At 36.3% G+C, this 26,955-nt stretch overlaps 3 protein-coding genes across 4 annotated transcripts; all 3 read right to left on the bottom strand.

Annotated features, from left to right (window-relative positions):
• Window positions 1-4,703: 4,703 nt before the first annotated feature.
• LOC103965530 (NAC domain-containing protein 2) lies at window positions 4,704-6,575 on the bottom strand. The gene is made up of 3 exons (XM_009378600.3): window positions 6,361-6,575; window positions 5,977-6,251; window positions 4,704-5,496 (listed from the first exon to the last, which is right to left on the bottom strand). The coding sequence occupies exons 1-3, from the start codon at window positions 6,521-6,523 to the stop codon at window positions 5,044-5,046; spliced, it is 891 nt and encodes a 296-aa protein (XP_009376875.2). The 5' UTR covers window positions 6,524-6,575; the 3' UTR covers window positions 4,704-5,043.
• A 13,451-nt stretch (window positions 6,576-20,026) lies between these two features.
• Window positions 20,027-21,034, bottom strand: LOC103965529 (E3 ubiquitin ligase BIG BROTHER-related). Its single transcript, XM_009378599.3, has one exon. It carries the CDS (start codon window positions 20,849-20,851, stop codon window positions 20,204-20,206), a length of 648 nt encoding a protein of 215 aa, XP_009376874.1. The 5' UTR covers window positions 20,852-21,034; the 3' UTR covers window positions 20,027-20,203.
• A 1,451-nt stretch (window positions 21,035-22,485) lies between these two features.
• LOC103965527 (proteasome subunit beta type-3-A) lies at window positions 22,486-25,351 on the bottom strand. Of its 2 annotated transcripts, none has more exons than XM_048575153.1 (7): window positions 25,207-25,351; window positions 24,914-25,095; window positions 24,690-24,797; window positions 24,472-24,561; window positions 24,188-24,272; window positions 23,470-23,587; window positions 22,486-22,815 (listed from the first exon to the last, which is right to left on the bottom strand). In XM_048575153.1, the coding sequence occupies exons 1-6, from the start codon at window positions 25,210-25,212 to the stop codon at window positions 23,513-23,515; spliced, it is 546 nt and encodes a 181-aa protein (XP_048431110.1). In that variant the 5' UTR covers window positions 25,213-25,351; the 3' UTR covers window positions 22,486-22,815; window positions 23,470-23,512. The 2 variants fall into 2 exon arrangements, with proteins under 2 accessions (XP_048431110.1, XP_009376873.1); XM_009378598.3 differs by having other exon boundaries at window positions 23,470-23,564.
• Between the last annotated feature and the right edge of the window lie 1,604 nt (window positions 25,352-26,955).

Raw genomic sequence — 26,955 nt, 5'->3', positions numbered from 1 at the left:
GGCCAAGGAGTAAAATATGTTGATGTAGTGTCAAGCGCGCTACTGACTTCTTGATCTTGCGACTGCAGATGAGGAAGGAACACGTCTCGGCCTATGGGTTCTAGAGCCTGAAGACAAGGCTACTAATCTCTTCGAAGTTCACAAATCGTCGGGGCTGGGTTCGGTCTCAGTAATTATATTCGGGAGAGTATAAATATACTGAACTGGCATCAAACTGTACGGACACAAATACTCAAAAGAGATACATGTCTTGATTGTAAAAGTTGTTCGGCTGTCAGAATGCCGAACTCTAAAATGTGCTTGTGAATATCCAATCATAAAATAAAACTCGGCTTTCAATGTGCCAAGCCTAGTAACCTGGTAACACCTCACTTCGCCGAGAAAGCTGATGAGATGACCTCTACCAAAAAGGACTCGGAAATCCTTGTCGACTGAGACTTGGATAATAACCGGTAGGTCTCGAAGCAGTGTTGTTTATCCTAACTGAAGGTGCTCCTCGATCGGCTGATTCTACGGCTCCAATGCTGTTTATCAAAACTGAAGATGTCATCAGTTGCCTTCACAATGCTGTTTATCCAAACTGAAGATGTGTTGGCAGGAAGAAAAAGGAAGATGAAAAAATCTCAAGGTTGTTGAGAAGCTTTGCGCATGGCAGTTTGTGTGTTGATTTGAAGAGGCCTTGAATGATGCACTCTCTTCTCTATTTATAGCAGCGAACCCCCTTCATGGCCGAACTAGATGTTGGAAATGTGCCCTAAAACCAATCAGATGATGATACTTTACGGACATTTCAAACTAATGTAGTTTAAATGTAAAGGGCAAAGATTATTGTTTGAGCCGTCTCATATAAATGTTATATGCTTAAACGATAAGTCCAAGGAATATGTGATTGGAAGAATGCGATCTAAAGAAGTTAGATTCATGAGACCATTCTTTCGTTGACACATCCTAACCGTTCCTGATCATAGGATTGTCAATTGGGCATTGACAGTCCGTTAAGATCAGTACGTGCTATGTCTTCTCTCAGGGAGAGTGACTAGTCTCGAGTCATTGGTGTGTGTGACATCAAGACAAGTACGTAGGTGCTCAATAGAGAATGAGTTCACTGAACACGATCAACGAAGAGTTCTCATATTCATGTCACATGAGAACTCATGGTTGGGATAATGCAAATTAGTCTTTTGACCTGAGGCATCACAGTTGTCTTGTGGTTAGGTCCTTAATCTTTGATTATGTCAAAGTCACTCCATCAGGAGGGTGTCCACGGCATCGTTGGGGTTAAGCCACTTAGCCATGGAGGCAAGTGAATGCGCAACAAGGGATCTCTAACCTTCAAACTGTTTGAGGGAGAATACTCTATGATATGATTAAGAATCTTTGGCCAAAGTATGAATGAGATTTAGGAATGTGTTCCAAATCACATTCAAGGTAATCATATAAGCACAAGACTCACATTAGATAGTAGACATGAATAAACTATCAAACCAAACAATGTGGTCAAGAGTATTGTATTAGAGAAAGACCGTATTGCATTTGTAATCCTAAAACTGAATAGGTTCTCCACCTCCTCTAATTAGCTTGGGTAACCATGACATGCTGCTAGGCGTCAACCATGGTTTGTGGAAGCCCTAAAAGTGTATTATCACTAACGGGAGAATTGAAAGTAAGTTTCAATTCACAATCGATTTGAAAGAGTTTGAATCGCCCACTGCCTCACTAAAAGGAACCTAATGGATCGTACACCGTGTAAGGTAGAGATTGAAGATTCAACGGAGATGAGTAAGAATAATTAAATGGTTTAATTGTTTATGGCAAGGATTAATTAATATGATTATTAATCAAACGAATAAGTTCGTTAAAAGACCTCGGGATAGTTTTGGACCTTAAGGCCCAATGGGCTTCGAACGTCAAGTCCATTGACTTAAGTTGTATGACAACTTAATGAATAATGATTCACAAAGGCCCAAATAGCCCAATAAATCTCATATGGCCGGCCATTTAGAGGAGGGTAGTGAACTTGGCTTAATTGCAAGTTTGCCACTCCATTGTGAGGTGGTATAAAGACATCTTTATAGCCATTTCATCCTTAGGGTTTTCTAAGGAGTAAAGATGAGAACACAAACTCTCCTTTCTCTCTAGAAATGGCCGGCCACCCTTGAGGAAAACATCTAGCAATCTTACTTCCTCAAGGTCACTCATTTCTTCTACAATATGCCTTGGTGTGGAGACTTAGAGGTTCTCAATTTTGGGAACTTGGAGAAACCTTTTCATCCATCCAAATCCATGGATCTAAGATGCAAGGAATGAAGGCCCTCTCTTTGGGTGATTAGCCTTTGCTTATGCAAAGAGGAATCTACAAAGGTATTGATTTCTCAACTCACTTTGTTTTGAGTTGAGTCTTGGTTCACCTATCTACTAGGTTTTGAAGTTCATGGGTTAAGTTTTGTTTTTGAGTGCATATAAACATGATTCCGCCTTTTAATTGTTAATTGCATGTTGTTGATGTTGCTCAAATGAACTTGTTTTTCACAAATCTTCCTTCACTAGAAATGTATTCGGATTAGAACTCATCAACCCAATCTGATCAGGTTTCGGCCAATCCTAACCCCTATAGGACTTTGAACCAAACTCCTTAACGAACCAATTCTAAGCATCTTCAGCTTTAAGACTCCTTGTTGCACTAGGGTTCGACTACCTCACCCTTATCTAAACCAATCCTCCTAGCAACAGGTTTCGACCAACCTTGACTGGACAGCCCATTATAAGATTCTAGATGAATGTTACTGGGCCGAGAACAACTCTAGGCTCGGCCCAAAATATTATTTTGGGCCCAGACAGTATTTTAAATGTTTTTTTTTTTTGCCAATATACAATGTCACGTGAAAAGAAATTGTATATAATATTATATTATTAGCACAAAACATCACTACATAAATATATTCGTATCATGAAATTTATTGTCAACTTAGACTATGAGGCAAGACCAAATTGAGGCCGATGAGGCACAAGCCCATGGCCTGCCAGACCCAGTAGATTCTTGACACGAGAAGTATCTCCATTCAAGATAATGAGCTATATGCAATTATGATTTGACTTAATATAAAACAATATTTCAAGAGTTGAACTAAAAATAATCCATGTGATTATAAAACGCCATAGTATTACAAGCTTTTCTCAAATTATAGCACGTTTACTGAAATCGGGGAAAAAAGGCTTCAAGATTTTCATCGATATTTTGGTAGGAAGTGTTAGAAGCTAATGAGCTTCACCTAAGTTGGTTAAAAATAAAATATATGAATTGCAAGTTAGGGGTGAGGATTGGAGACCAGGAAGTAAAAAGGGTGAACGTTTTCTATCTTGCAAAATAACAGAGAATTAGATGGAGCTTTCAACCACATAATACAAGCTGGTTAGATGAAGTGGAAGAATGTATCGTCGTATGCCACTAAAGCTCAAGAAAAAATTTTATTAGGACAATAAGCCCAGTGATGTTTTATGGCGCAAAATGTTGAGCGGTCAAAAAGCAACGCGTGCAAAAATTAGTGTAGCAGAGATGAGAATGTTTCGTTGAATGTGTAGGCACACGAGATTCGTTCAATGTGTGGGCACACGAGAAAATGTAGGATTAAGAACGAGTATATCCGAGGTAAAATAAGTGGTCGCAATTGAAGATAAGATGAGAGAAAATCGAGATAGATTGAACAAGAGAACCGAAGACTTAGTGATGCTCCGGTTAGAAGATGCGACAATGATACGAAAGCTCAGGGCAAAAGGGATAGAGGAAGACATATGAAGACTTTGAAAGAGACAATAAGAAAAAATATAGAGTACTTGGAGTTAATAGAAAACTTAGCGCAAAAATGAGCACAATAACGTTGTATGATTTAATATAGTCAACCTGACTTAATGTGATAAGACTCGTTTGTTATAAGGTTTTGGAGATCACGTCTCACCACATTTATAGAGAACCAAATATGAATGACAACAACTTTGCTACATCAGGACAATGTTTGTATGATTCGCTTGCATCTTGAAATAATTATCCTAATAATGTATCTTGAAATAATTCGCTTGCATCTTGAAATGATTAGACCATCTTTATGTGTCCATTATTCCCACACAAAGTGAACATGACTACAATGCTCTGAGATTATAACGATGTAGATAAAAGTGATAAATATATATAATTCATCTTGTTTTAAATCTCACGTGTTTATATCTCTTTGTTTTATGAAGATAGAGGTGAAATTTCACTTGTTTACTTGCCAACTGTGGTATTGTGATATGACCCAAAACACCACAACTTAAAGCTTGTCGATTTAGATGAATCCAAGAATTGGAAAGTTGGTGAGTCAACATACACAAATTCAAGTCATTGACATTAGCCATCCACCTTTTTTCAAAGACCACAACCTAAATTTACAACCTTCTCCCCTTGAATATCACTAATTTGGTCCATACTGCGTGCGTTCATGACGGAAGATTTGGTTGAGCGAAAGTTTTGGTTGAGATGAATTATGACCTAAATTTATGTTTAATATTCTAGCCTAAGTTACAAATGCTTCTGTTCGTATTTTTTTGTTGTCAAATGACAGAATTTACTAAATTTAAGGTTAAATTAATCAACGGCGGTGTTTGAATTAATAATACAATTCTTTTAATGAAAAAATAAAAACTATGAATATCACTAGTTAAGCACACGATAGAAACACAAAAACACATTATTCACTACTACCACCATGAACTGAATTACAAACAAATAGTAAGACCCTGTGAACGATATACATAACCTATATATACACACATCTCGTACATATTTTACGACTCAAAAGTCTCAAAACCTCCTAATTCACTCTTGGAACCCAAAATACTGGACCCCAACAACTGAAATCCCAATCCCATTCCCCATTCCCCTTTCCCCTTTCCCCTTTCCAGATCCGTCGACGCACAAACGCACTCTCATCGACTTCCGTCTCCTGTTGCCGTCCCATGCACCGACTCTAAATACGCTTGAACCTACTCCCCACCACACCCGATCCAAAATCAGTACGGCTTCTGCAGGTACATAAAGATATCCTGCAGCGGCGACATCTCATTCCCGCTCTGGAACTGCGCTCCGAACCCGTTCTCCACCGTCGTATCCATGTAACTGTACGGGATTTCCAGCGCCTTCTCCCACTCCTTCCACTTGGGCTCGCTCTGCACCTCGCACGCCAACTCCGGCGACACCACCTGCTCCGAGCAGCTCGAGTCCGTGTGCAGCTTCGGCACCGAGTCAGAATTGTCGAAGTACACGTAATCGCTCGCGTGACGACTGGGGACCACCGAAGCCGGCGGCGGCGGGCACCTCAGATTATCCGGCTTCCTGTCCTCGAACTCCGAGCCACTGCTCGCGTTACGGCTAGCCGTTCGCTGTTGTTCTTGTTGCTGCTGAGGCTGCTGGTTCTCCACGGTCCCCTTCTTGTTGTATATTCGGCACAGAACCCAATCATCCAGCTGTAAAATCAGACCGTCCATCAATATCCAAAACAATTGTTAATCAACTTGCTAATTAATTAAATTAAGTTAATTTACCTAATTAAAATTAATTAAATTAAGTTAATTAACCTACTTAAATAAATCCTACCCACAAATAGAATCCCCCTATTAATATCAAGTCTTATCCTTTAGCTACCACTAATACGCTTCCGTCGGCGTCACAATAAAGTTCCAAAATTGGAAATCTTGGTCACACCGTTGATCTAAATTAGGCTCAATATCTACCGTCCTTTTATATGGCCGCCAATTCATTGAAAGAAATGGGACCCCACCCCGATGGGGCATTCGGCATTTGGGGAATATCATTTAGGTCAAAATACGATTTGAACGACGTCGTGTCAAGAGAACCGTCGTCGTCATCGTCATGCAACGAAGTTAGGAATTTACGATTTTACCCCAACCCCTAACGTGGAAAGAGAGAGAGAATAGCGTGTATACCCTGAGGCTGTTCTTCTTCCTCGGCGAGCGGTCAACGTCGGCGAGGCGGTATTCGTGCATAATCCAGTTGGTCTTTTCGCCGCGAGGGGCTTTTCCAGCATAGAACACCAGAGCTTTCTTAATCCCCACAGGTTTCGGATGCCCAATCGGCTTATCGGCCCCGGTCGCCTTCCAGTAGCCGCTTCCGGCCGCCCGGTTCGGCCTCGAACCGTTCGGGTACTTCCGGTCCCTTGGCGAAAAGAAATACCACTCCTTTTCCCCGTACAACGCCAAGCCTGCAACACAAAAATTACTTGAGTAAATAAATAATATTAAAAAAAATTCGAATTCCCAGGAAACTAAAAAAAAATGGAAAAATAATCGCTAGAATTTAGGGAAATTTACCTGGGAGCTCCCAGGGGTCGTATTTGTAGAGATCGATTTCGGCAATGATCGGAACTGATATCGGCTGCGACGCGCATTTCCGGCAGAGGTAGTGTTTCACCAGCTCCTCGTCCGTCGGGTGGAACCTGAACCCCGGTGGAAGCTGTAAATCGGCGGACGACATTTCAATGGGTGTCGTTTGCACTCTCTCTATCTCGCTCTCGCAGTCGTTATTTCACTCGCCCTCTGTGCGAAGCAAGCTAGTCGGCACTTGAAACTTGAAACGTAAGGGAGAGAACTGAATATATAGGATGGGGGGGGGAGGGGAAGGGAGGGACACGTGGGCGATAACGTTTCTTGAGCAGTCCGTGCGGACTGGTTTATGGGGCGTTATGCTGACCGCAGTCGGACACGTGTCGGCCATGGAAGTGCGGTGCGTCGGCAATAGAAACTTATGGGTGCGATGTTGTCACTGCTTACGCCACCTCTTTTGGACGGGTGTGTGAGTCGGTCCGGGTCGGGTTCTCCCTAGGGATCCGAGTTTATTCGGCGGGTCAATAGCCGACATGATACGGTGCGTCGGGGTGTACACGTCAGCTGTCGTCTTACACGTGCGCTCTGTATGTCGACAGCTGGATCAAGAAAAATATTGTGGTGCGTAATATTATTACACACGTTTTTGTATTATTACGGTGTTGATTATTCTTCCCTGAGAAAAATATTAAAATTGGAAAAAATAATTAAAATACCTTTTTGGTAGGAAATACGTTGGCATGCTTATCTTCTTGCGAAAGTGAAATATAGAATTCATATTTACTGTGATTTTTCTGTCTTAAATTGTTTTACTATACAAAGTAACAACTGGAAAGGGAAACATGCAAAATCTCCACAAATTTGAATTTTATGGTTTCACTGAATTAAAATGGAAAGAAACGAATTATATAAATAAAGAATAATGCTATTTTTTTAATTTTAAGGTTTTACTGTATTAACATAACATGGATTACTACTATTAATTAATTAATTTTTATGCGGCAATTTAGTATGGAAAGAAATGAATGTTATAAATAAAGGGTAATGCTATATTTGATATCTATTTATATTATTATTTGTCTGATTCTGTAATCTAAGTGGAGCATACCGACACATGTGAATCTTGTTTTTATTAAAAAGATTATATAAAAAATGATATAAATAGATATAAGAATAATATTTTTTATGAATAAAAAGAAATGTTCCGTAGTTATAGGCATGATGGTCGTAGGTTGGCACCGTGGTTGAATGGTTGCGTCAGTTGGAGCTGGCATTATTTTGACTCTTTTGAGACCTATCTTTATTTCTGCATGTTTATGATTGGTGATTGATTGCTTGACATACACAATGAAATACACATTCAGCACCCATTAAACAAGGTTATATTGTATCAAAGATTGTAACTCTTTTAGGACCCATTCACTATATTGACGCACACGTTACAAGTGCGCATGCCCCAAATAAAATTCAATCCCACCCTAGCTGATATGGAATCATCAATACCATATGTGTGGTTTAGGAGTTATTAACCAACCCTTTTCTTGATTTTTGTTTTTATAAAAACGATTTAATGTACTAACTAGTATCACACTAAATATAAATATATTGAGTAATGTGAATCAAACTCCAGAGCTGAGACTTCTTATAACTCAAACTTCAGGGTTGAGACTTCTTAGAAGTAAAGAGAAATATCATGAGACATACAATTGATTTTTTTTTTTTTTTGTCATACGATAAAGTTTGTTAAATTAGATGTTAGATTACTTACCAACGTGGTTCGAACCCACATTTTCATGCAAGGGCTTAACTCCTTTTCACTATTGTGGTAAAGGGCCACTTACACAATTGAGTTCTTCAAAAGTTGTTAAATGGGCGACCTATATGGGTAAAAATGAAACAGGCACGAGTACATGATTTTTAGCTATCGAACAATACAATAGCTATATTACCTGCAATTAGGGATAACAATTCTAACTGTTAAACCCGATAACTGTGAATAACCGTCCGAATGGAATGGATTTGGGCATGGAAGTTTGGGTTTATTCTGGATATGGGAAAAAACCGTTTATATTATTCGGTTATGGTTTTGGATATGGTTATAGAGGTCCCAAACTGTATCCATAACCAAATCCGACCCGATTAGTAAATAATATAATTTATATATAATATAATAGTATAATATATATATATGTATGTATGTATGTATGTATTTGTATATCCATTGTTCACCGAACCATTACCTTGAGAATGCAAAAGTTGCATTTTGTAGGAAAGTAAATTTTCGAATCAAAATCAATTTGAACTCAATGGTGCTTATGTGAGATATCAAATACAAGCCAACATTATCAGCGTTTTAATTTTTATACTCAACAAGATCCATTCATTAGATCATTTTATACATCAAATATTTAATGACGAAATTAATATGTACTAACTTATAATGTCTTAACTGAACTAATATATTTTTTGTATTGACGAAGATAGATATACCCATTAATCGATGGGGAATCCGTTACCCGATGGGTATGGTTATGGATCATACCCGATGGTTAATTTGCGGTTATGGATATGATTAATTTTCGTGGTTATGTGGATGGATATAGCATTTCTGTCCTCAAACCAAACCGTTGCCATCCCTACTTGCAATGTTGATAAAATCTTCTCCTTTGGATGATAATCAAGTTATGCAATCTCTAAAGTCCAATGCAAAGTTTGGAAGGACAATTTGTTGAATAATGATCCTTATTCATTTGTTGATAAGACCATTAGTCCATATCTCTAAATAAGAACAATATTTAGCTACTTAAAGATGAGTAGAAACTCCTACTCAAAATTCTTAGTGTTTTCATCACAGAGTTTTGTGCTTATGATTATAACCGTTCATACTATGAATAATACTGTAAAGATTATCTCTGCAAAAAATAAATTAAAACTAAAGTCAGTTAGTCAATCTATTGTAGCAAATACATAAATAGTTCATAATGCTTTTCCTAATTCCGTTAATTTGTTTTTAAACAGTTTGATGACTAAACGACCATAGTTTTAATCGATTTTTTGCACAGGTGATCTTTATAAGGTGATTTATAATATGAACGGTTCTTATTATAAACACGAAGTTCTATAAATTAATAACGAACAATTTTGAGAACTTTTGAATAGGAGTTCATACTCATCTTTGAGTAGTCAAGTATTGTTATTTGAACAATTGACTTGTTTGTGGGATTGGAAACTCCAAGACAATCATGAACCAAAAAAAAAAAAAAACAGGGGGGGGGTGGAACTAAGCCTTTTAACCCTTCATATGCTTAAAAAAAAAAAAAAAAAAAAAAAAGATTTCCACAAGAATGGTGAAAATCGGAAATTTGAGCATCAACATCAAACATATCAATGCCTAACTTTTTCGTATAATCCTTCTTCAATTTAAAAAGAAAAAAAACTTTAGTTTTAGCATGATTCATCACAAAATAAATATCTTGATTAACTTTACCAATTTTCAATAAATATTGTCCTCTGTTAGATCAACCAGTACGACGACGTGTCCATAGGTTACGAATATCTTGATTGACTTTACCAATGTTCAATGAATATTATCCTGTGTTCGATCAACCAGTACGACGACGTGTCCATAGGTTACGAGGGGCAGGGACCATCGAACCTGAGTTCAGATCTGCTGTGCCGAATTTTCCTCTGCCAACCCTGTGATTGCCTTCATTTGGCGACATCTGTCCTTATCCTTAACTCCCAATTCTTATAAGCATCAACATGTTGTGGTTGGGGAAGGGATCTGAGTAAGTTTTTGGGTCGAAAGGAGCTGTTTTGGACAAGTGCCACGTCATCATCACAACAAAGCTTCCAAGGGAGCTGTTTGGACACATGGAGAAGGAAGTGGCCTATAAGGTCATCGCAATTGAAATAGCTAAATATAGTCCCGTTCAGAATTATAGATCTACAAATTATTATTTTTAAATAAACAATGTCATGTCATAGTCATATGATATCTCCAACCGCAAGGGCTAAACATAGCATCTTCAATAATTTATTAGTTAATTTAATTAAACTACTGTTATATGTTTTCAAATTGATGAGCTGTGCCAAAAAAAAAGGTTAAAGGGGGGACTAACATTTAGTCAGCCAGATGCTCATTCGGCCAAATAATGGTCTGATGAGTTTTTGAACAAATCATATTATTTTTTGGCTTTTAGAACTTTAACCCTCTTCATTAGAGATAGACTAATTTCATGGACTCGACTCAAGCTTAGATAGTTGCCCTTATGACCATTAAACAAATTAATTTGGATTAGAACCTTTCTTAATCTTATGCCTAAATTAACTCCGATGATTTTTCTTAGGTGGCAAGATGATTGCTTGAGGTAACATGATATTTGAGAGTGGGTGGGTAACAAGGAGAGGTTAGATATGGATTAATGGGAGAAATTTTGTGCGCTCTCACGTGATGGACCAATTCATTCATGTTGTATAAGTATATATTTATCAACGACAGTACACATGTACTAATATGCATGATTTAGATAGAGTATAATTCCTGATAAGTGAAATAGGTCGTATGTGTTATTCGCTAATTTCGTGGGTATTCATTACCGTCGTGTTTGTATCAGCCAGTTAGGAACAAATAAGGTTGTGTTCAACATGACCCAAAAGCCGGAAAGATTTTTCAATATGTCAGTCATATAGTCCGGTACATCAAATGTAGTAATACAATTGGTTGAAATTTGAAGAACAAAAAACTTCAACTAATTATATTATGATATTTAATTTATCAAGTCGTGTTCTTGATACTCTAAATTTCTATTTTTCCCAAAAGCGGATGAAAATGACACGTACAATCAAGAATCAAATGTTTATGAGGATTAGAATTCCGCGAGCGATGGTCAAAAACATGATGGGCTTCTGACCAAAAGCAAAAGGCATGATGGGCTAAGTGGTGGCTGGCCCAACCTCCTTTTTTTAAATTTTTTGTTGAACTTTTATTGTCTCCACTTTTTTTTTAAATAAAAAATTGTGGAGGACAAAATTATTATTGTGCTGAATTCATTCATTATTTTATTTATGTATTTGACTACAATCCTATCAGCCCGCTGAAGTTGCAAACATTCTCAAAATTATTGAATTTATCTCTGATATTCATCGTTAAGTCAAAACTATACAATTTTTTTTATATTAAAAGAATAAATTACAATAAAAATTACAAAAGCAGCCTCCACCACAATATGTTTATTTTCACACTTTAGTTTGAATTTCTATTCTCACATATTAAATAAAAATAAAAATAAAACAAAGCAGTCGTAGATTTTTACTGTTTTGTCAACAAGCGATCAATGGACCATGACCTTTAAATTTAAAAGGGGTTTAGTGGTTTACTTTAGAAATAGATGACCTTTTTCAACTCTAAAGTTAGTGGGGGCATCATTTTTAATTAATCTCTTTTTTTTTTTTTTTTTTTTTCAAAAAGGGATCAGTGATTTCGTCTCGGCAGTTTACTCTTTTAAGGATCGAAAAGACTCACATAAGCATGTTAGCCTCCCCTTGGCCACCATCGTGCGATTCACTAGCAATAAGAATTGAACCGAAGACATGCCGTGTGGAAAACGAACCTGAAATTTGTTCCCAACCACTGGACCAGCCCGTAATGATTATCTCTTAATTCTTGATTAATTAGCAATAGTATCTACAAATACTAGAATCCGAAGAAAATAGAACAGAGACTTGGTCTTTGGGTGTGAACTCTAGAAGAACCTGCCTTACAAACATCCCATCACATCCTACAATTCAGTTACTTTAAACGGTTGTGATTTCTTTGCCTAAAAGGCTGTAAGCACTGGGCAGAAAATGGCTCAGGTGACCAAGTGAATTGAACACGTTTTTATTATCTTCTTGTCAAATGATGTGAATCCAAGGGCGGCGCTACGAACAGCCGCCAATTTGTCTCATGCTTTATTCTTTTTCCACACCTCCAAAAACTGGTGTTTGAACGGAAAGTAATTGCAACTTGATCACCTTGTTTTTGCAATTATAAAACTATTTGATTCGGGCAGCACCGTAAAACCACTTGAACAACTTGTTTTTAAGCCATTGATCATTGTCGTTGGACAATCCTGAGGTGGTGTGGAAAATCTGTTTGTCGTTGAGATGATGTCGGCGGGACTCTTGCGTACGTTGGTGAAGATTTATCGACTATTAATGTACATTGGTTCGGAGGAGTTTTAACGAAATATTTTCGAAACTGTTCACTTTTAATGAAAATGATATTTTTACTCTAAAAAATCATTCGTACTATTCACTTACCGCACATTTTTGTCATTTTGATTAAAACTCAAAATTTTCAAAACATTTTCATAAATTTTCCTTTGATTTTGATGATTTAGTTTACTAATGTTGGTCCAGTTGATAGTCATTCACGTGCGTATAAATGTGCCCTACTTCAACCATAATCAGTGAATGAACACTAAATTCTTGTGGACGTGATTGACCGATGACTGTTGAGGTATATCGATTTTGATGACTGAATCTACTAACATCACAGATGAATGTGTTGGCTTAATATACATTTTGAGTGTGTGAATAAATTTTGTTTTTGTTTTTAAAATGAGAGAGAGAGAGAGAGAGAGAGAGAGAGAGAGAGGAAAGAAGTTTTGCCTTTTATTTTTTATTTTCTAATATCAGATGAAATCACATGTGGATAAGGCTTATATAAATATATAAAATAAATTAAAAGTAAAATTTGGTTTTCTAAAATTACATTATTACCTATATTTTTCTTTTTGTGATAGAAGAGTCAATAATCTTTTCATCGTTTTTTTAATTAATAAAAAGAATTTTATCAATATATAGTTTAAATTATGTATTTACATCAACAATTGACATTATTTATGCACGTCTAAATCATTTATATGAACGATTGACAATTATTTATTTTCAAGATTGAAAACCTTCCGATTCATTTACACTAAAAGAAGAAAACCTACTCGTGCACTTCCTAATTTTTCTTGTCGTTTGTGTGACAAAGTAGAGCATGCACGAACAAATTAAGGACATGACTTTTATTCACAACAAATTAAAATATTGCATATATGTCCAACTAAAGGTTTAAGATTTGTTGTGGCCAATGGTGCAGGTGGCGACAAAATTAGACCTGCTGAGATCGACCCACAGGGCAGATACAACCTATAGCCTATATAGGGAAGAGATCCGGCCAAAGCCACCGGATCAAGTAATTCAGACTTTTGAAATTTCATCAAATGGTCCATCTGTTTTGATTCTTTAAAAGCTATAATAATTTTTGACCGTTGGATAAATTTCAAAGGCCTGAATCACTGATTCGGTGACCTTGGTGGAAGAGATCTGGAGATGATCTCTTCTCACTTATATATAACAAATAATGCTAGAAGACTAAATTTGTAAATAAAGTTTTGAAAACTAAATGAATGTAAGTTGATGATTGATTTATTTACTTACAAGTTGATAAATATGCTTATTTTTATTAATGACACATTATTTAGTTTTTAAATTTAATCTTCCTAACATTAACTTGTAAGACCGTCTCCAATGGTTGGGTTAAAAACCAAATATTTTAGCCTGGAAAATTTAGTTTTTAGCCCAGAAACAGTTTTTCTGCTCGAACCGTTCTACCTTAAAATTTTAGCCCAGGATTATTAAAGAATGAACTTAGGCTATTTTTTTTGTTAAATTAATTTTGTTTTAAAAAAATAAATATGTAGACTATCGTAAATTAATTTTATGACCATTTTAATTTTAAAAAAATTTAAATTCCGATAAATATTGGGTGGAGTCCACTCCGATTTCTGGGCTAAATTTTGGAGGGAATTTGGCCTTGATTTAGCATTTAGCATTTAGTCCAAATTTTCGCCTTGGGTTGGAGTGGGTTTGGAGGGAAATTTTGGAGGGTAATTTAATTTTTAGCCCACCATTAAAGTTGGTCTAAGGGAATAGATTAATGGCGGCGCCCATGGACCCTTCAAACATTTAATAACCCTCCACTTTCCTTATGGTCTCTTTTTTCTTTTGTCCATACCGGATTAGGATACAGCTGTTGTATAGAAATCTTGACAATTTCTGTGCTTTCCTTTCCCTTCCCTTCCCTTCAAAGGCTTCATGTCTACATCATCTTCTTCAACATATTCTCAAAGCAGCTCACCGTTTAAATGAGAGCGGATTGGACGGTTCACTTGATTCTAGGTATGTTAATCAAGAAATGAATGTCAGTTTCTAGATTTTAGCAAAAAATAAATTAGTTGTGAGTGGAACTTATTAGATTCATCTTGGTAGCTCAACCTGAATTAGACTATTCAATTAAATTAGATTAATGTCTGGTCATTGTTTGATGAACTTATAAATACTAGAACTTGAGTTTTTATTTTTTATTTTTTGAACAAACGATATTATTTATATTAAAATATTGTAAGAGTGTGTTAAGCTTTACAATGACCTAGTAATAATTTGGTTCAAATTTGTCTTTGAAGAGAATCGAACCTAAAATCCTTTTTTTACAAGTGAATAAGAGTACTACTAGATCGTAGTACTCAATAGTAGAACTTGAGTTATGAAAAACAAAATCTAATATATTGTGTCAACAAGTCTCATCTAATAACGGGGGACTCTTGGTACTAAATTGGTCATTTAGGGTCAGTTTGGGATTGCTGTGTTTTTTTTTTTTAAAACTGTTTAAGTTGTATTTAAAGAATAATCAGTTGCAAAATAAAGCAATTGAACGTTTGATAAACTTTATTTTTAAAAGTGTTGTAAGTATGAAAAGTAGTGTAAAAGCGTTTAATAAATTTTAATGTAAAAATTTTATAATTGTATATAATGACAAATATACATGATGGCGTGGATTACCAAAATATATATATATATATATGATGGCGTGGGTGATGACAACGACGATGATAGCAAGGGTCATGGTTTGTGATGGTGCCAATGATGGGGTGTGGTAGTTGGGCTGCAGAGGTAACAATGGTGGTAGGGGCAGCGACAACAATGATGTTGGGGGTTGTGGTGATAATGGTGGCGGTTGCGGTGGCAGTGGTTGCGGTTGTGTTTATGGTGGTGCTGGTGGTGACAGTGACGACAACGATGGTAGTGGCAGTTGTGGTGGTAGTGATGGCGGGTATGGCTGTGGTGGTGGTTGTAGTGGTGTAAGTGGTGATGCGATTGTGGGGTGGTGGAAGCGGCAACAATGGTGGTGCTAATGGAAATGGTGACGTAGGAGGTTAAGGTCTGTAGTGGTAGGTGATGGTGGTTACTTTGCTCCAAGGTTCTAAAAGAAGCTAGGTGCTAGTTGGGCGGCGAGCTGGGGCTTAGCGCCTTGTCGACTAGGCGGGGCTTAGGCGGACTAGGCGGATTTGAGTAAATCTATTATAATTTGTGTAAATAAGTGTCTTTGTATACTTAAAATTTATATACTTTCATCATAAACTACAATATAGAATGACATACATATTATTAAGTATTGGAACACAATGAAAAAATGGGGAACAAGGATGTAATGCGTCTTCATTTAAGTATGTAACAAGTCTTTTACAATTTATTGAAAAAATAAAATGCAAAATGAAAGTTATCTATTTTCTGTCTAAGTGAGTCGCGTCCTAGGCGGGTGCCTAAGCGGGTCTGGACGAGTTAGGCGGTCTAGATGGGCGCCTCAGCAAGTCTAGGCAACCTTTCTTAATTTTCAAACGCCTAGACATTAATTGGGGCCATGACCGGCCACCTATTATGTTGAATGCATCTCACATTAAATTTAATAATAAATAACTTATTTAACCTACTATACAATGACAATTTCAATCTTAAAATAATAAAAAAAAATTCTAAATACACCCCAAATCATTTTAAATTGTTTATCTCAAGATTATTTATCTTCTTCAACTCTCAGACAAAGTGAATGTTCTTGATGACCCTTAGATGAAGGCATTGGTTTTTGTTGATAAAGCTTTCTCTTGCTTATTAGGCAAAGAAAATAGTCATGAAGTAGTGATATCAATGCATCTCCAGGAATAGGGAAGGAAGTCATAACCTGTTACAAAACATAAGCAACGCCCATCAATACTCCGTTGGTTTCTTGTGAGTTGTTTATTAAAGCAATGAAGATATAAGAACGTGTTGAAAGTTTTGTAATTTCTGTTTTTTATTCCTGGGTTTTTGTTTTTGTGGTTGAATTAAAATGCATAAACAAAAATTGCAGTAATTGTTTGACACCCAAGAGCTAGACATCCCTTATGGCTCTCTCCATATGTCTCTCTGCGCACACATAATAATCTCAAAACAAGAAGAAGGATACTTCCTTGATCTTTTTTCAATTCCATGTTATTTCTTTACTTAAAATAAATAGAAGAAGGATACTTCCATGATTTTTCACTTGCACCTAAGATGTAAGATGTAAGATGTGAAGAGTGTGAAGTGTATATAGAAAATATGGGGTGTAGAAAATATAAAGTATATGTTGAGAGTGTGGGTGTGGGTGTGAGGGTATTATAGGGAATTATGTGGGGTGTATTAAGTATGTGGGGTGCATTAAACAAAATATGGGGTGATAATATAATAAGCCTTTATTTTTTAATATTAGATAAAATCACATGTGGATAAGACTTAAATAAATAAATAAAAAAAGAAAAATTTGATTGTCTGAAATTACATTATTGCTCATATTTTTATTTCTGTGATAGAAAAATCAATAGTTTTTTTACCGTTTTTCAGTTAATAAAGAAAATTCTATTAATATGTAATTTATAATGCATTGACATCAACAATTGACATCATACATACATGCCTAAATACACAATACATTAATAATAATATCTCAATATTTTATATTTATATGAACCATCGACAATTATCTACCTTCAACATTGAAAACCTTCCGACTCATTTAAACTAAAAGAAGAAAACCTACTCCTGCACTTCTAATTTTTCTTGTCGTTTGTGTGACAAAGTAGAGCATGCATGAACAAATTAAGGACATGACTTTTATTCACAATAGTTGAAATTTTAGGGGGCGTTTGTTTGCCCTCACTAAGTTGGATTGGACTGGACTGGACTAGCTATTAGTCCAATACTGTGTTTGTTCCAAGCTGGGACTAACATTAATGAGACTAAAGGGGACTAGCATGGACAAAACCCTTCACTAAGAGGTCTTAGCGAGACCCTCCAATAACCATGGGACTAGCTAAGACTATCCTCTCTTTCTCGTTCTCGTCGTGCTCAACGACCACTCTCGACAGACTCCTCGTCATCTCTGGTCACCTAGATCAATCATTAACTTTCCGACTCTCTTTCAGATCCATTTCACAACCAACTTTCATACAAAATATACCAAATTGAAGCTGGGAGTGACAAGATTACGATTTTACCTGAATTGAGGCCAAAAGGTGGTCGAATGTGGCTGGAAAATGGCCTGGAAGTCTCGGCCTATTTGGGCTTCTTCAAATCCATGACAGATTCAAGCATTCAAAGCTAAGATTTCGGTCCAGGGATGGTGATGAATTTTTTGGCGGTGCTAACTTCATCCAATTTAACAAGGAAATGGTAGGAAAAAATGAAGAAAAAGATAAGATCATAATAAAATATTAATAATTTATATATTAAATAATATAATATTATAATTTGTTATTATCCAGCTTCTTAGTCCAATACTGCACCAAACGCTTCACTAAGTTAGTCCAGTTTAGTCTAGTCTAAGCCAGTCCAGCTTAGTCCTTAAAGCTAATCCAGTCCGAGATAGTCCTGGCGCAACAAACGCCCCCTTAGGTGTTTGCCAAATTAAAATATTGCGCGTGTGTCCAATTAAGGGTCTAAGATTTGTAGTGGCCAACGGTGCAGGTGGCGACAAAATTAGACCTGCTGAGACCGACCCACAGGGCAGATACAACCTGTAGGCGATTAGGTTAATGGCGGCGCACATGAACCTTTCAAACTTTTAATAATCCTCCACTTTCCTTGTAGTCTCTTCTTCTTGTGTCCGTATCGGATTACGATATAGCTGTTAATCTTGACAATTTCTTTGTTTCCTTGCCATTGAAAGGCTTCACGTTGGAAAGGGATTCTCCTACCCTCCTATTTCCATTTACATTTTTTATATATTATTTTTTATTTTATTATCTTTATCAAAAAATCAATATAAAATATTGATATAATTTAAACATGACCATTCAAATAAAAGAACATAAAAAAGTAGAAAGATTAGGAAAGTAAAAAATTCTCCTCTCTTCATGTTTACATAATCTCCTTCAACATATGCTCAAAGCAGCTCACCATTTAAATGAGAACGGATTGGACAGTTCACTTAATTTTAGGTCTTTAATCAATAGAATGTCAGATTCTAGATTTTATGAAAAAATAAATTAGTCGTGGAACTTATTAGATTCATTTTGGTGATTTGACCTGAATTAGACTATTCAATTAATTTAGATTAATGTATTGATCTTCGTTTGATAAACTTATAAATATTCGAACTTGAATGTTTATTTATTTATTTATTTTTGAACAATTGATATTATCTACACTAAGACGATATAAGGTGATGTAGGAGTGTGTTAAGCTTTATAATGACCTCGCAATAATGTGGTTCAAATTTGTTTTTAACGAGAATCAAACCTAATACATCTCACTTACAAGTGAATAAGAATACTACTAGACCATAATACTAAGTGGTCGAACTTGAGTTATGAAAAACAAAATATATGGTATCAACAAGTCTCATCTAATAAAGCAGGGACTCTTGGTACTAAATCGATCATTTTGAATCAGTTTGGGATTGCTTTGTTTGTTTTTATTTTTAAATTGCTTATGTTGTACTTTAAGAATAATCAGTTGCAAAATAAAGCAGTTGAATGTTTGATAAACTTTATTTTTAAAAGTATTGTAAGTATGAAAAATAGTGTAAAAGCATTTAGTAAATTTTAATGTAAAAATTATATAATTGTATATAATGACAAATATACATGATGGTGTGGGTGATGATGACGACGACGGTAGCAAGGGCCATGGTTTGTGATGTTGGTGGTGATGGTGCCAATAATGGGGTATGGTGGTTGGGCTGCATAGGTAACAATGGTGGTAGGGGCAACGACAACAACGATGTTGAAGGTTGTGGTGGCAGTGGTTGTGGTTGTGGTGGTGACGGTGACGACAACGATGGTAGTAGCAGTTGTGGTGGTAGTGATGGTGGGTATGGTTTGTGGTGGTGGTTGTAGTGGTGTAAGTGGTGGCGCGATTGTGGTGTGGTGGTGGCAGCAACAATGGTGGTGCTAATGGAAACGGTGACGTAAGAGGTTAAGGTTTTTAGTGGTCGGTGGTGGTGGTTACTTTGTTCTACAAGGATTAAATATGTCTAGAAAGATAAATAATATATTTTTAAAAAATTAATGAGCGTATTACAGGAATTAAAAATATTCATTAAAAGGCTCAACTTCGCTTTTTATTAAAGTAGTTGCTGTTGTCTGGAAGCCATTACTTTTAAAATAAGCAGAATATTTAATTTTTACCAACATTTTGTTACTGCTTAACTTTAAAGTGAAGTAGATTTTGGTGGGAAAAAAAAATAATATCAAACCGGGCCTTAGTTGCAACTTGCACCTCAATATGCATAGTTTTACAAAATTATTTCAGTTTAGAGAGAAAATTATAGATAAAGTATATTCTATGGTCTTTTATTTCTTCATGCATTACCAAATTCCAACTAATTACACCATTCATTACCAAATTCCAACTAATTACCTAGAACTGAAACACAAATCTTGTACATTTATACTTTGCAATCAAACCCATAAAATAAAATGAAATGCATAACCCTAATTATTTATAAATTCTTGGTCTTGGATGATGAGGATGGTGATGAAACTTCTGTGCTGCAAATAGGACAACTCTTTTTAATCTGAAGCCATTGGCTTATACACTCCCAATGATAAGGGTGTTCACAGGACAATGCAGCTAGTAATTCACCATCTTCATATTCGATCTGACAAACCACACACCGATCGATGCTAGTCTTGCTCTGATCGACCGCTAATTTGCAGGTGTAGGGATGCAAACATGTTGAAATCTCACTGCTGGGAAGTCCTCTTTTTTCTTCCCCTATGAACTCTCCAAGTGCTAACAATTCCTCATAAGTTAGTTCATCCACGTCCAAATCATCCATTTCTTGGTCGCTGCTGCTGCTGCTGCCAATTTCTTCGTCCTCAAAAAACCTGAAATCACCAGCATCAAATTGTCTGCTTTCGGAGAAAGCAGCGTTGTCTGGATCATAGTTTTCATTAGAGGACGAAGAAGCATCATCAATTTCAGCATCGTCTTCTTCACTATCGCTTTCTATGGTTTCGAGCATTGTGTAGGCCTGCTCTTGCTCTTGCATAGCCATGGCTAGAATGAAATCTGCGCTCACTTGGTTGAGTTCGGTGAAAGGGGTCCTCCGGGAAGATTGTTTGCCTCGTTCTTCTTCTCCGTCCATTGAAAACTACGATCAATCTCTTCCAGAAACGCAGTGTCAAAAACCAGATTCATTTGAGATATATGAGGGGAAACTATTGGATTATTTTTATGAGGTTTCTTGAGAGAAAAGGCAACGTCCCTTGCAAGCAATGGGAAACCTATTCCTCATGGATACAAGTATTCCAGATTCCTAGTTCAAATTCGTGTGCCAAAGAAAATGATCTCCCATAATTTACAACTTCTTAGTCCAAAATTTTGGGCTCCTAGGTTGTGACTTAGTGCCCTACGCAATCGGCAATTCCCTCTCCGCCGGGCAAAGACAATCCTTTTGTCAACTTTTTCATACACACATCCATGGTCCCCAGAATAATTAATTATGAGGTTAAGCAGATGATTAGCAGAACGCCTTTAATCACAAAGAGATTTTCTATTTCTAAAGACTAACACAACTCTCGTAGTAGAAGACCAAGCGCTCAGACTGAAAGCTGTTTCGGTGTTATCTTTTGTTTTCGTTTAAGAAATTGTGCGAGATTACCTTTGTGTTCTTGGTTTCATGGGTTGATTCAAGGTTTCTTCATGTCTACTTATGTGAAACGGGAGGAACTCGTGAATAGAGGAGAGAAAACAATCTAATTATAAAAGGTTCAAGTATTGTTAGTGTTTAAAATATCGATATATGTGGAAATATCGATATGCAAATTTGTGGAAATATCGACGGATATGTCGAAATTGATATCGGTTGCTTTCGATGGAAATGATGGAAATTTAAGATGAAATTTTAAGAATTATCAAACATTGGTTTGGACAAAATATAAGAAACTCTCCAATATTTAACAGATGTGTTAGACATACCGACGATATCTGTCGATTTTAACCTAAACTTAAGAGTTTGTCCGACATGAGGTGAAATTTAAACTTTCCCCATTTCCATATATTTCTCTAATTTTTTTATACTTCCATGAAAATATCTCATATCAAAAAAATATTAAACATTGAGTATTATATATTACGCAATGTAACAAGAGATCCACATAATTTTTTTTTTTTTAAATTTTATTCAATACAATAATGGTAGAAAAGTCAGGAATCAAGTCGTTGTGATATTTAAAGTAAACAGGTCAAAAGAATTCAACCAATCCCATCTGGGGTGGGGTATAGCGCTATAGCGTAATAATGATCGTGTAAAACGGTGGCTGGGTGAAGGAATATGCTTTATTTGCCACCACTGACTTGCGTATGCCACAAGCGAAGCGATGACACCAGCATTGAACAAGTTGAGAATGTTGTGAAAGAGTTGCTGAATAGACGCCAGACTAATCCATTCCTGATAAAAAGATCAAGTTTCTCCCCAAAACATTGCTCTCATGGTCCTTGTAGCTCAGTTGGTCAAGAGCTTCACCCCCCTGCACCCGAGTTTCAAGTTCGATTACCCCTCTCCCAATGTCTTGCTTACGTCAAAATACGAAAATAAATATCGAGCTTATCCAGTACCGATTAACACGTCGGTCGGGTTCTCCCACTCTTGTCAAAACGCAAGACTTTGGTTAACAGCATGTCTTTCACCATAACACCACATCTACGAAACAGAACTGAACACAAGAGAGTAACATCATGTGTTCCGAATACGCACCACGAATAAATTCGAGATAATGCTTAGAAACAGCAAATACATCTGGATAAATTCGAAAACTGTTTAGAAACATTCATGAGCGTGCCAACTGAAACATATTTGAATTCCCGGCATTTTCTCCAAGTGACCTATGATCCCACTGTCTATACTCGTCAAAGTACATTAAATCAAAACATAACAAGGGGCCTATGATCGCCAAGAATGCTTATGTCTGCTCATTCACGTCAAAGCTACATAAACACTTGAGGAAAAGATGCAGCCAGAACAAAATGCAAGAGGATTCACTAAAAGGCATGCAGCGAGGTCAGTCCATTCTTCCCTTCAAGATCTTCTCCTGCACTTCAGTTGGTGTTCTGCAGAAAAATGAATGCACGTGTTAAAACAGGGTAGTGATACTTCTCACATAAATGAAGGGAATTAAATGACCCTCACAAATCTTAATTACTGTGAAGTCGTAACATAGGGAGAATAAGGATATAAAGAACATGAAGGAAAAATCAACAACAACGGATTGAGAATTCAGACCACCAAAGAAATTGATTCCTGAGATTCCAAATAATGTTAACCAGTTAGGGAATTAGGTTTTATTTACGCTCTACTGTATCACCAACATGATAACTAATCCAAATGTTACGGTAAGAGTAGCCACTGGTCACGACAATGTAGCTTTAACCTTCAGGGCAAACAACATTCCTGGATTTCACATAGCATTAATCATATTATGTAAAGCACAATGTTACAGTGTTTCACAATTATTTCCCCAATATCATGTTCAGCTGAAGTATATATAGCTACTTGCTTTATTTGGCAGGCAAAGAGATGGAAGAAATGATTCGAATCCTATATCAGCATCTTAAAGTATGAATGACAAAAGGAACAATAGAATCTTACATTGCTTCAAGAGACATTCGCTCTCTATGTACACACCTATCTTCATTTATAACACCGTTTGTATAGAAATTTAGTGATAAGAATATCTGAATAAGTAAAGAGAACGTAAGGCTTACACGACAAAGACATGGCCTCCCCAACCACTTAGACAGTCTCGATCTACTGATGAAAGCAATGCTTGAGAGACAGTCTCAAACAATTCCTCTGGTTCCTGATTGACAATTGGTAGACAAACTGCTGTTAGAGGCTTAGAGCTGTTCTCATTAGTAATAAATATAATAAAGGAGATGGGCATTTTAGCGGTACTAGGAGCAAACATTCTCACAATGATCTAATTGATCAGACAGCAATAAATTTTCAGCCCCACAGAATCCTCTACATGATTATTGAAGTTCAGTTGGCAATGGAGCCAACTGTTTATCTCTATATATGCTTTTATTTATGTAGCATTTCCCCTGAATTATATTGCCCCTTCCCCAACTCCTTTCAGTAGTAGCAACACACACACACACACACAAAGACAAAAGGCTGCAACTGATTGGAGATCTCTCAGCTTGTTTTTTTTCTTGATTTCAATAGCCCCATTCTCAAAGCAACAACACATCTATACCATTAAATATGAATCACAGTCGCCTGAGACAGCGTGTCACAGTTACGTGCCTGAATGTTCATTATATATGGGAGACATATGATTCAACAGAATATCTGAAGCACCTAAAACTGAAATTCTCATATCTGAAGTACATAAGCAGATCAACGGCAACAACAACCAGATCAAATAAAATATTGACCAACCATTGCTAAAGCTAGTGCAAATTTAATAGAGAAACTAACCATATCAGGCTTGAACATTGCCTCACAAGCACCATAAAGGGACTCGGATGCAGTACCAGCAACAACAAAGTCCTTTGCTAGTTCCCTACATATACAGAACACAAGTAACATCACAACAAGAAGCAAAATCCACATCAACACACAAACAAAATAGAAGTAGCAAGCATGAATATTTATCCTATTTGGGAGATGAAGAAACAATTTTGAAGTCCTTAGCATATGGGCAGCTAAAAAGTTATGAGAAAGTCGAAAAAGAAAACGAGTGAAGACAAAAAATAACTTACTTGGCTCCAATTGAATCCATAGTACAGATGAATGGTTTGTCTTCATCACCTAACCCAGCAATTACAGGCTGAGTGAAGTAGGGACCAAACCTAAATCACAAAAAGGAGACAAGCCTTTTAGTTCCTCATCACATTAGGCTAAACTAATCAATACCCATTAAACTTCCTAAGTATATATTAAAAAAAAAAAAAGGATCAGATTTGAGCAAATTCCAAACCTTTTCTCATACAGAATAGCCGAAACGAGGCTCGCAAAAGTCTCGGGCTTCATATCCCTCTCCTCACGAAGCTGGTACAGCTTGTGCCGAAACATGAGCCTCTGATACCTACAAGTTCACACCAAAATCCCCAAAAATCACACGAAGGAACGCAAAAATAATATATATATATATATATAGAGAGAGAGAGAGAGAGAGAGAGAGAGAGAGAAAGAGAGATGTACAGAGTCTGAGCGTCCGTGGCGAGGCCGGAGAGGCCGATGAAGAGCCTATCATGGACTTGGCTAATCCTCTTGAAGTCGGTGGCGACGGTCTGGAGCTGAACACCGAGGCGGCGATCGCTGGCGATGGCGAAGCAGTTCTTCCCCACCATTGCCACCAGTGCACTCCCATTGTACTCGGAGATCTGGCAACCAAAATTTTCAAAACAAAAATCAAAATCGCCCGTTGGGTAATTACGAAAACCCTAATCAGCATCTGTGCGAGTAAAGAATCAAGCTTTGCATCTTCAACTTACCGACATCGGAGAATTAGGGTTTCTCAAAAATCAGAATCGAAATCCAATTGCTTTCACAGACAACTCAAAAGAGAGGGAGAGAGAGATCGTTTCGTTCGTGGAAATGCGTTGCGCACAAGAACACTAAATTATAGGTCGCTTGATTTCTTCGGCGTCACTCCAGCTCTTCCTCCCAGTGTTTGTATTTTTTAATTTTTCTTTTCTTTTCTTTCAGTTGTTTGTATTGGGTCAAAATTCTAGATATGGGCTGTGCCATTTTCTTATGTATCAAAATATTAGATTGGGCTACGTGGAGGCCTAGCAAATTTACCCTGTTCCAATCATTGGGTCAAATATGGGTTTTAAATCAAAACTCTTCTTTTGGGGAAATTTAGCCCAAGATTCCTCTTGGGTTAGTGGACTGACCTATCATATATGTGTATTTATTTTTAGTTTTATATTTATAAATTTATTGAATCCAACGACTAAAATCTAAAAAATCCAGTGGTCTAAATTTAAATGCTAAAATAATTAAAAAAAACAAATTTCATGTGTTTCATATTATTTCATAGTGTTTCATGGTGTTAGTTTAATGATTTTTCAATATTTATTGGAATATAAATATTTTTAGGTTAAAATGTTCATAACATTAAACTATATAGTCTACATAATTTTTTTTAAAGTTACTTTAAGAACAAAATTATCCTAAATTCATTCTTTAAAGTCATCTCCAACATAAAGGGCTAAACATAGTCCTGTCCAGAATAATAGCCTTGCAAAAAATTATTTTCAAATGAACAGTGCCAAGAAATATATACCATCTCCAACCGAAACGTGCTATGTTTTAGCATTTCAATAATTTATCATTTTTAAATTTGTTCTTTAACTTATTGCTTAATTGATTATTTTTAAGTTTGTTCTTAGACATTAATTTTTAAGATCACAATTTAATTGAAATACATCTCAAATATTAAAACTACAACAACTTAAATATTGAAGATTACAACATCTGAAATGTTAAAACTACAACAACTTAAATATTAAATATTACAACAACTTGAATATTAAAACTACAACAACTTAGATATTAAAGATTACAACAACTTAAATATTACAGACTACAACAACTAATAATAAGGATCTATCTGCCCTTACAAGAGTATATGTTGAAAACAACTGCCATTGGGCAATAATTTCCCTCTTTTTCCTTTCAAAATATGCCTTACCCATTGGAGTATAATTCATGGTGTCCATTTCCATGTTCCTTTTTCTTACTCTTTTTCTTCAATTTTATAGCCTTGTTTCGTCCCTTAGCCCTGGGTATGGAAGATTGACTCGGAGACAGATTTTCTTCAATGACAGAAGATACTTCTTCATCCCTAACTATAGCGGAAACATTTCCAATCACCGGCGTAGGACCATATTTTTCTTGAGGTGGATCATGAAATAATACCCACCCTTTACAAATTTCCCAACAACCTTGATGAGTAAAGGTTTTTTTCATGTCATCCATATACAATTGCTCCGCTTGGCGTTCCCAAAAAATATACTTACAAAAATTAAAGAAAATTAATTTATGGAATTAAATGTAATATAATTAAATATTTAAAAGAACTTGTGAAAACGCTTACTTCGTCATATAGATTGGCTCCACTAGCATGTCTTCTTTCGGCCATTATCAAGACTTGATGCCATTTATTCAACCTTGGATGAAGTTGTTTTTTCCATTGTGAAGAACAACTCTTGTGGTTTCTAGGGTTAAGTGGAGTG

Source organism: the organism of the source record quoted next, unplaced genomic scaffold (genome assembly GCF_019419815.1).
Source record: "Pyrus x bretschneideri cultivar Hongxiangsu unplaced genomic scaffold, Pyrus_bretschneideri_v1 Contig78, whole genome shotgun sequence".
NCBI classification, from domain to species: Eukaryota; Viridiplantae; Streptophyta; class Magnoliopsida; order Rosales; family Rosaceae; genus Pyrus; species Pyrus x bretschneideri.
This window is presented reverse-complemented; position numbering and strand designations above follow the sequence as displayed.

What these genes read in the sequence shown, in the direction of transcription:
- LOC103965529 (XM_009378599.3), bottom strand. Translation starts at nt 20,851, where the DNA reads ATGGACGGAGAAGAAGAACGAGGCAAACAATCTTCCCGGAGGACCCCT.
- LOC103965527 (XM_009378598.3), bottom strand. An exon ending in GCCACGGACGCTCAGACTCT is followed by an intron (nt 24,798 to 24,913) that starts GTACATCTCTCT and finishes GTGAACTTGTAG; the next exon opens with GTATCAGAGGCTCATGTTTC. An exon ending in GGAGGCCATGTCTTTGTCGT is followed by an intron (nt 22,816 to 23,469) that starts GTAAGCCTTACG and finishes ATTTTTCTGCAG; the next exon opens with AACACCAACTGAAGTGCAGG.
- LOC103965530 (XM_009378600.3), bottom strand. Translation starts at nt 6,523, where the DNA reads ATGTCGTCCGCCGATTTACAGCTTCCACCGGGGTTCAGGTTCCACCCG. An exon ending in CGACCCCTGGGAGCTCCCAG is followed by an intron (nt 6,252 to 6,360) that starts GTAAATTTCCCT and finishes TTTGTGTTGCAG; the next exon opens with GCTTGGCGTTGTACGGGGAA. An exon ending in GGAAGAAGAACAGCCTCAGG is followed by an intron (nt 5,497 to 5,976) that starts GTATACACGCTA and finishes CTGATTTTACAG; the next exon opens with CTGGATGATTGGGTTCTGTG.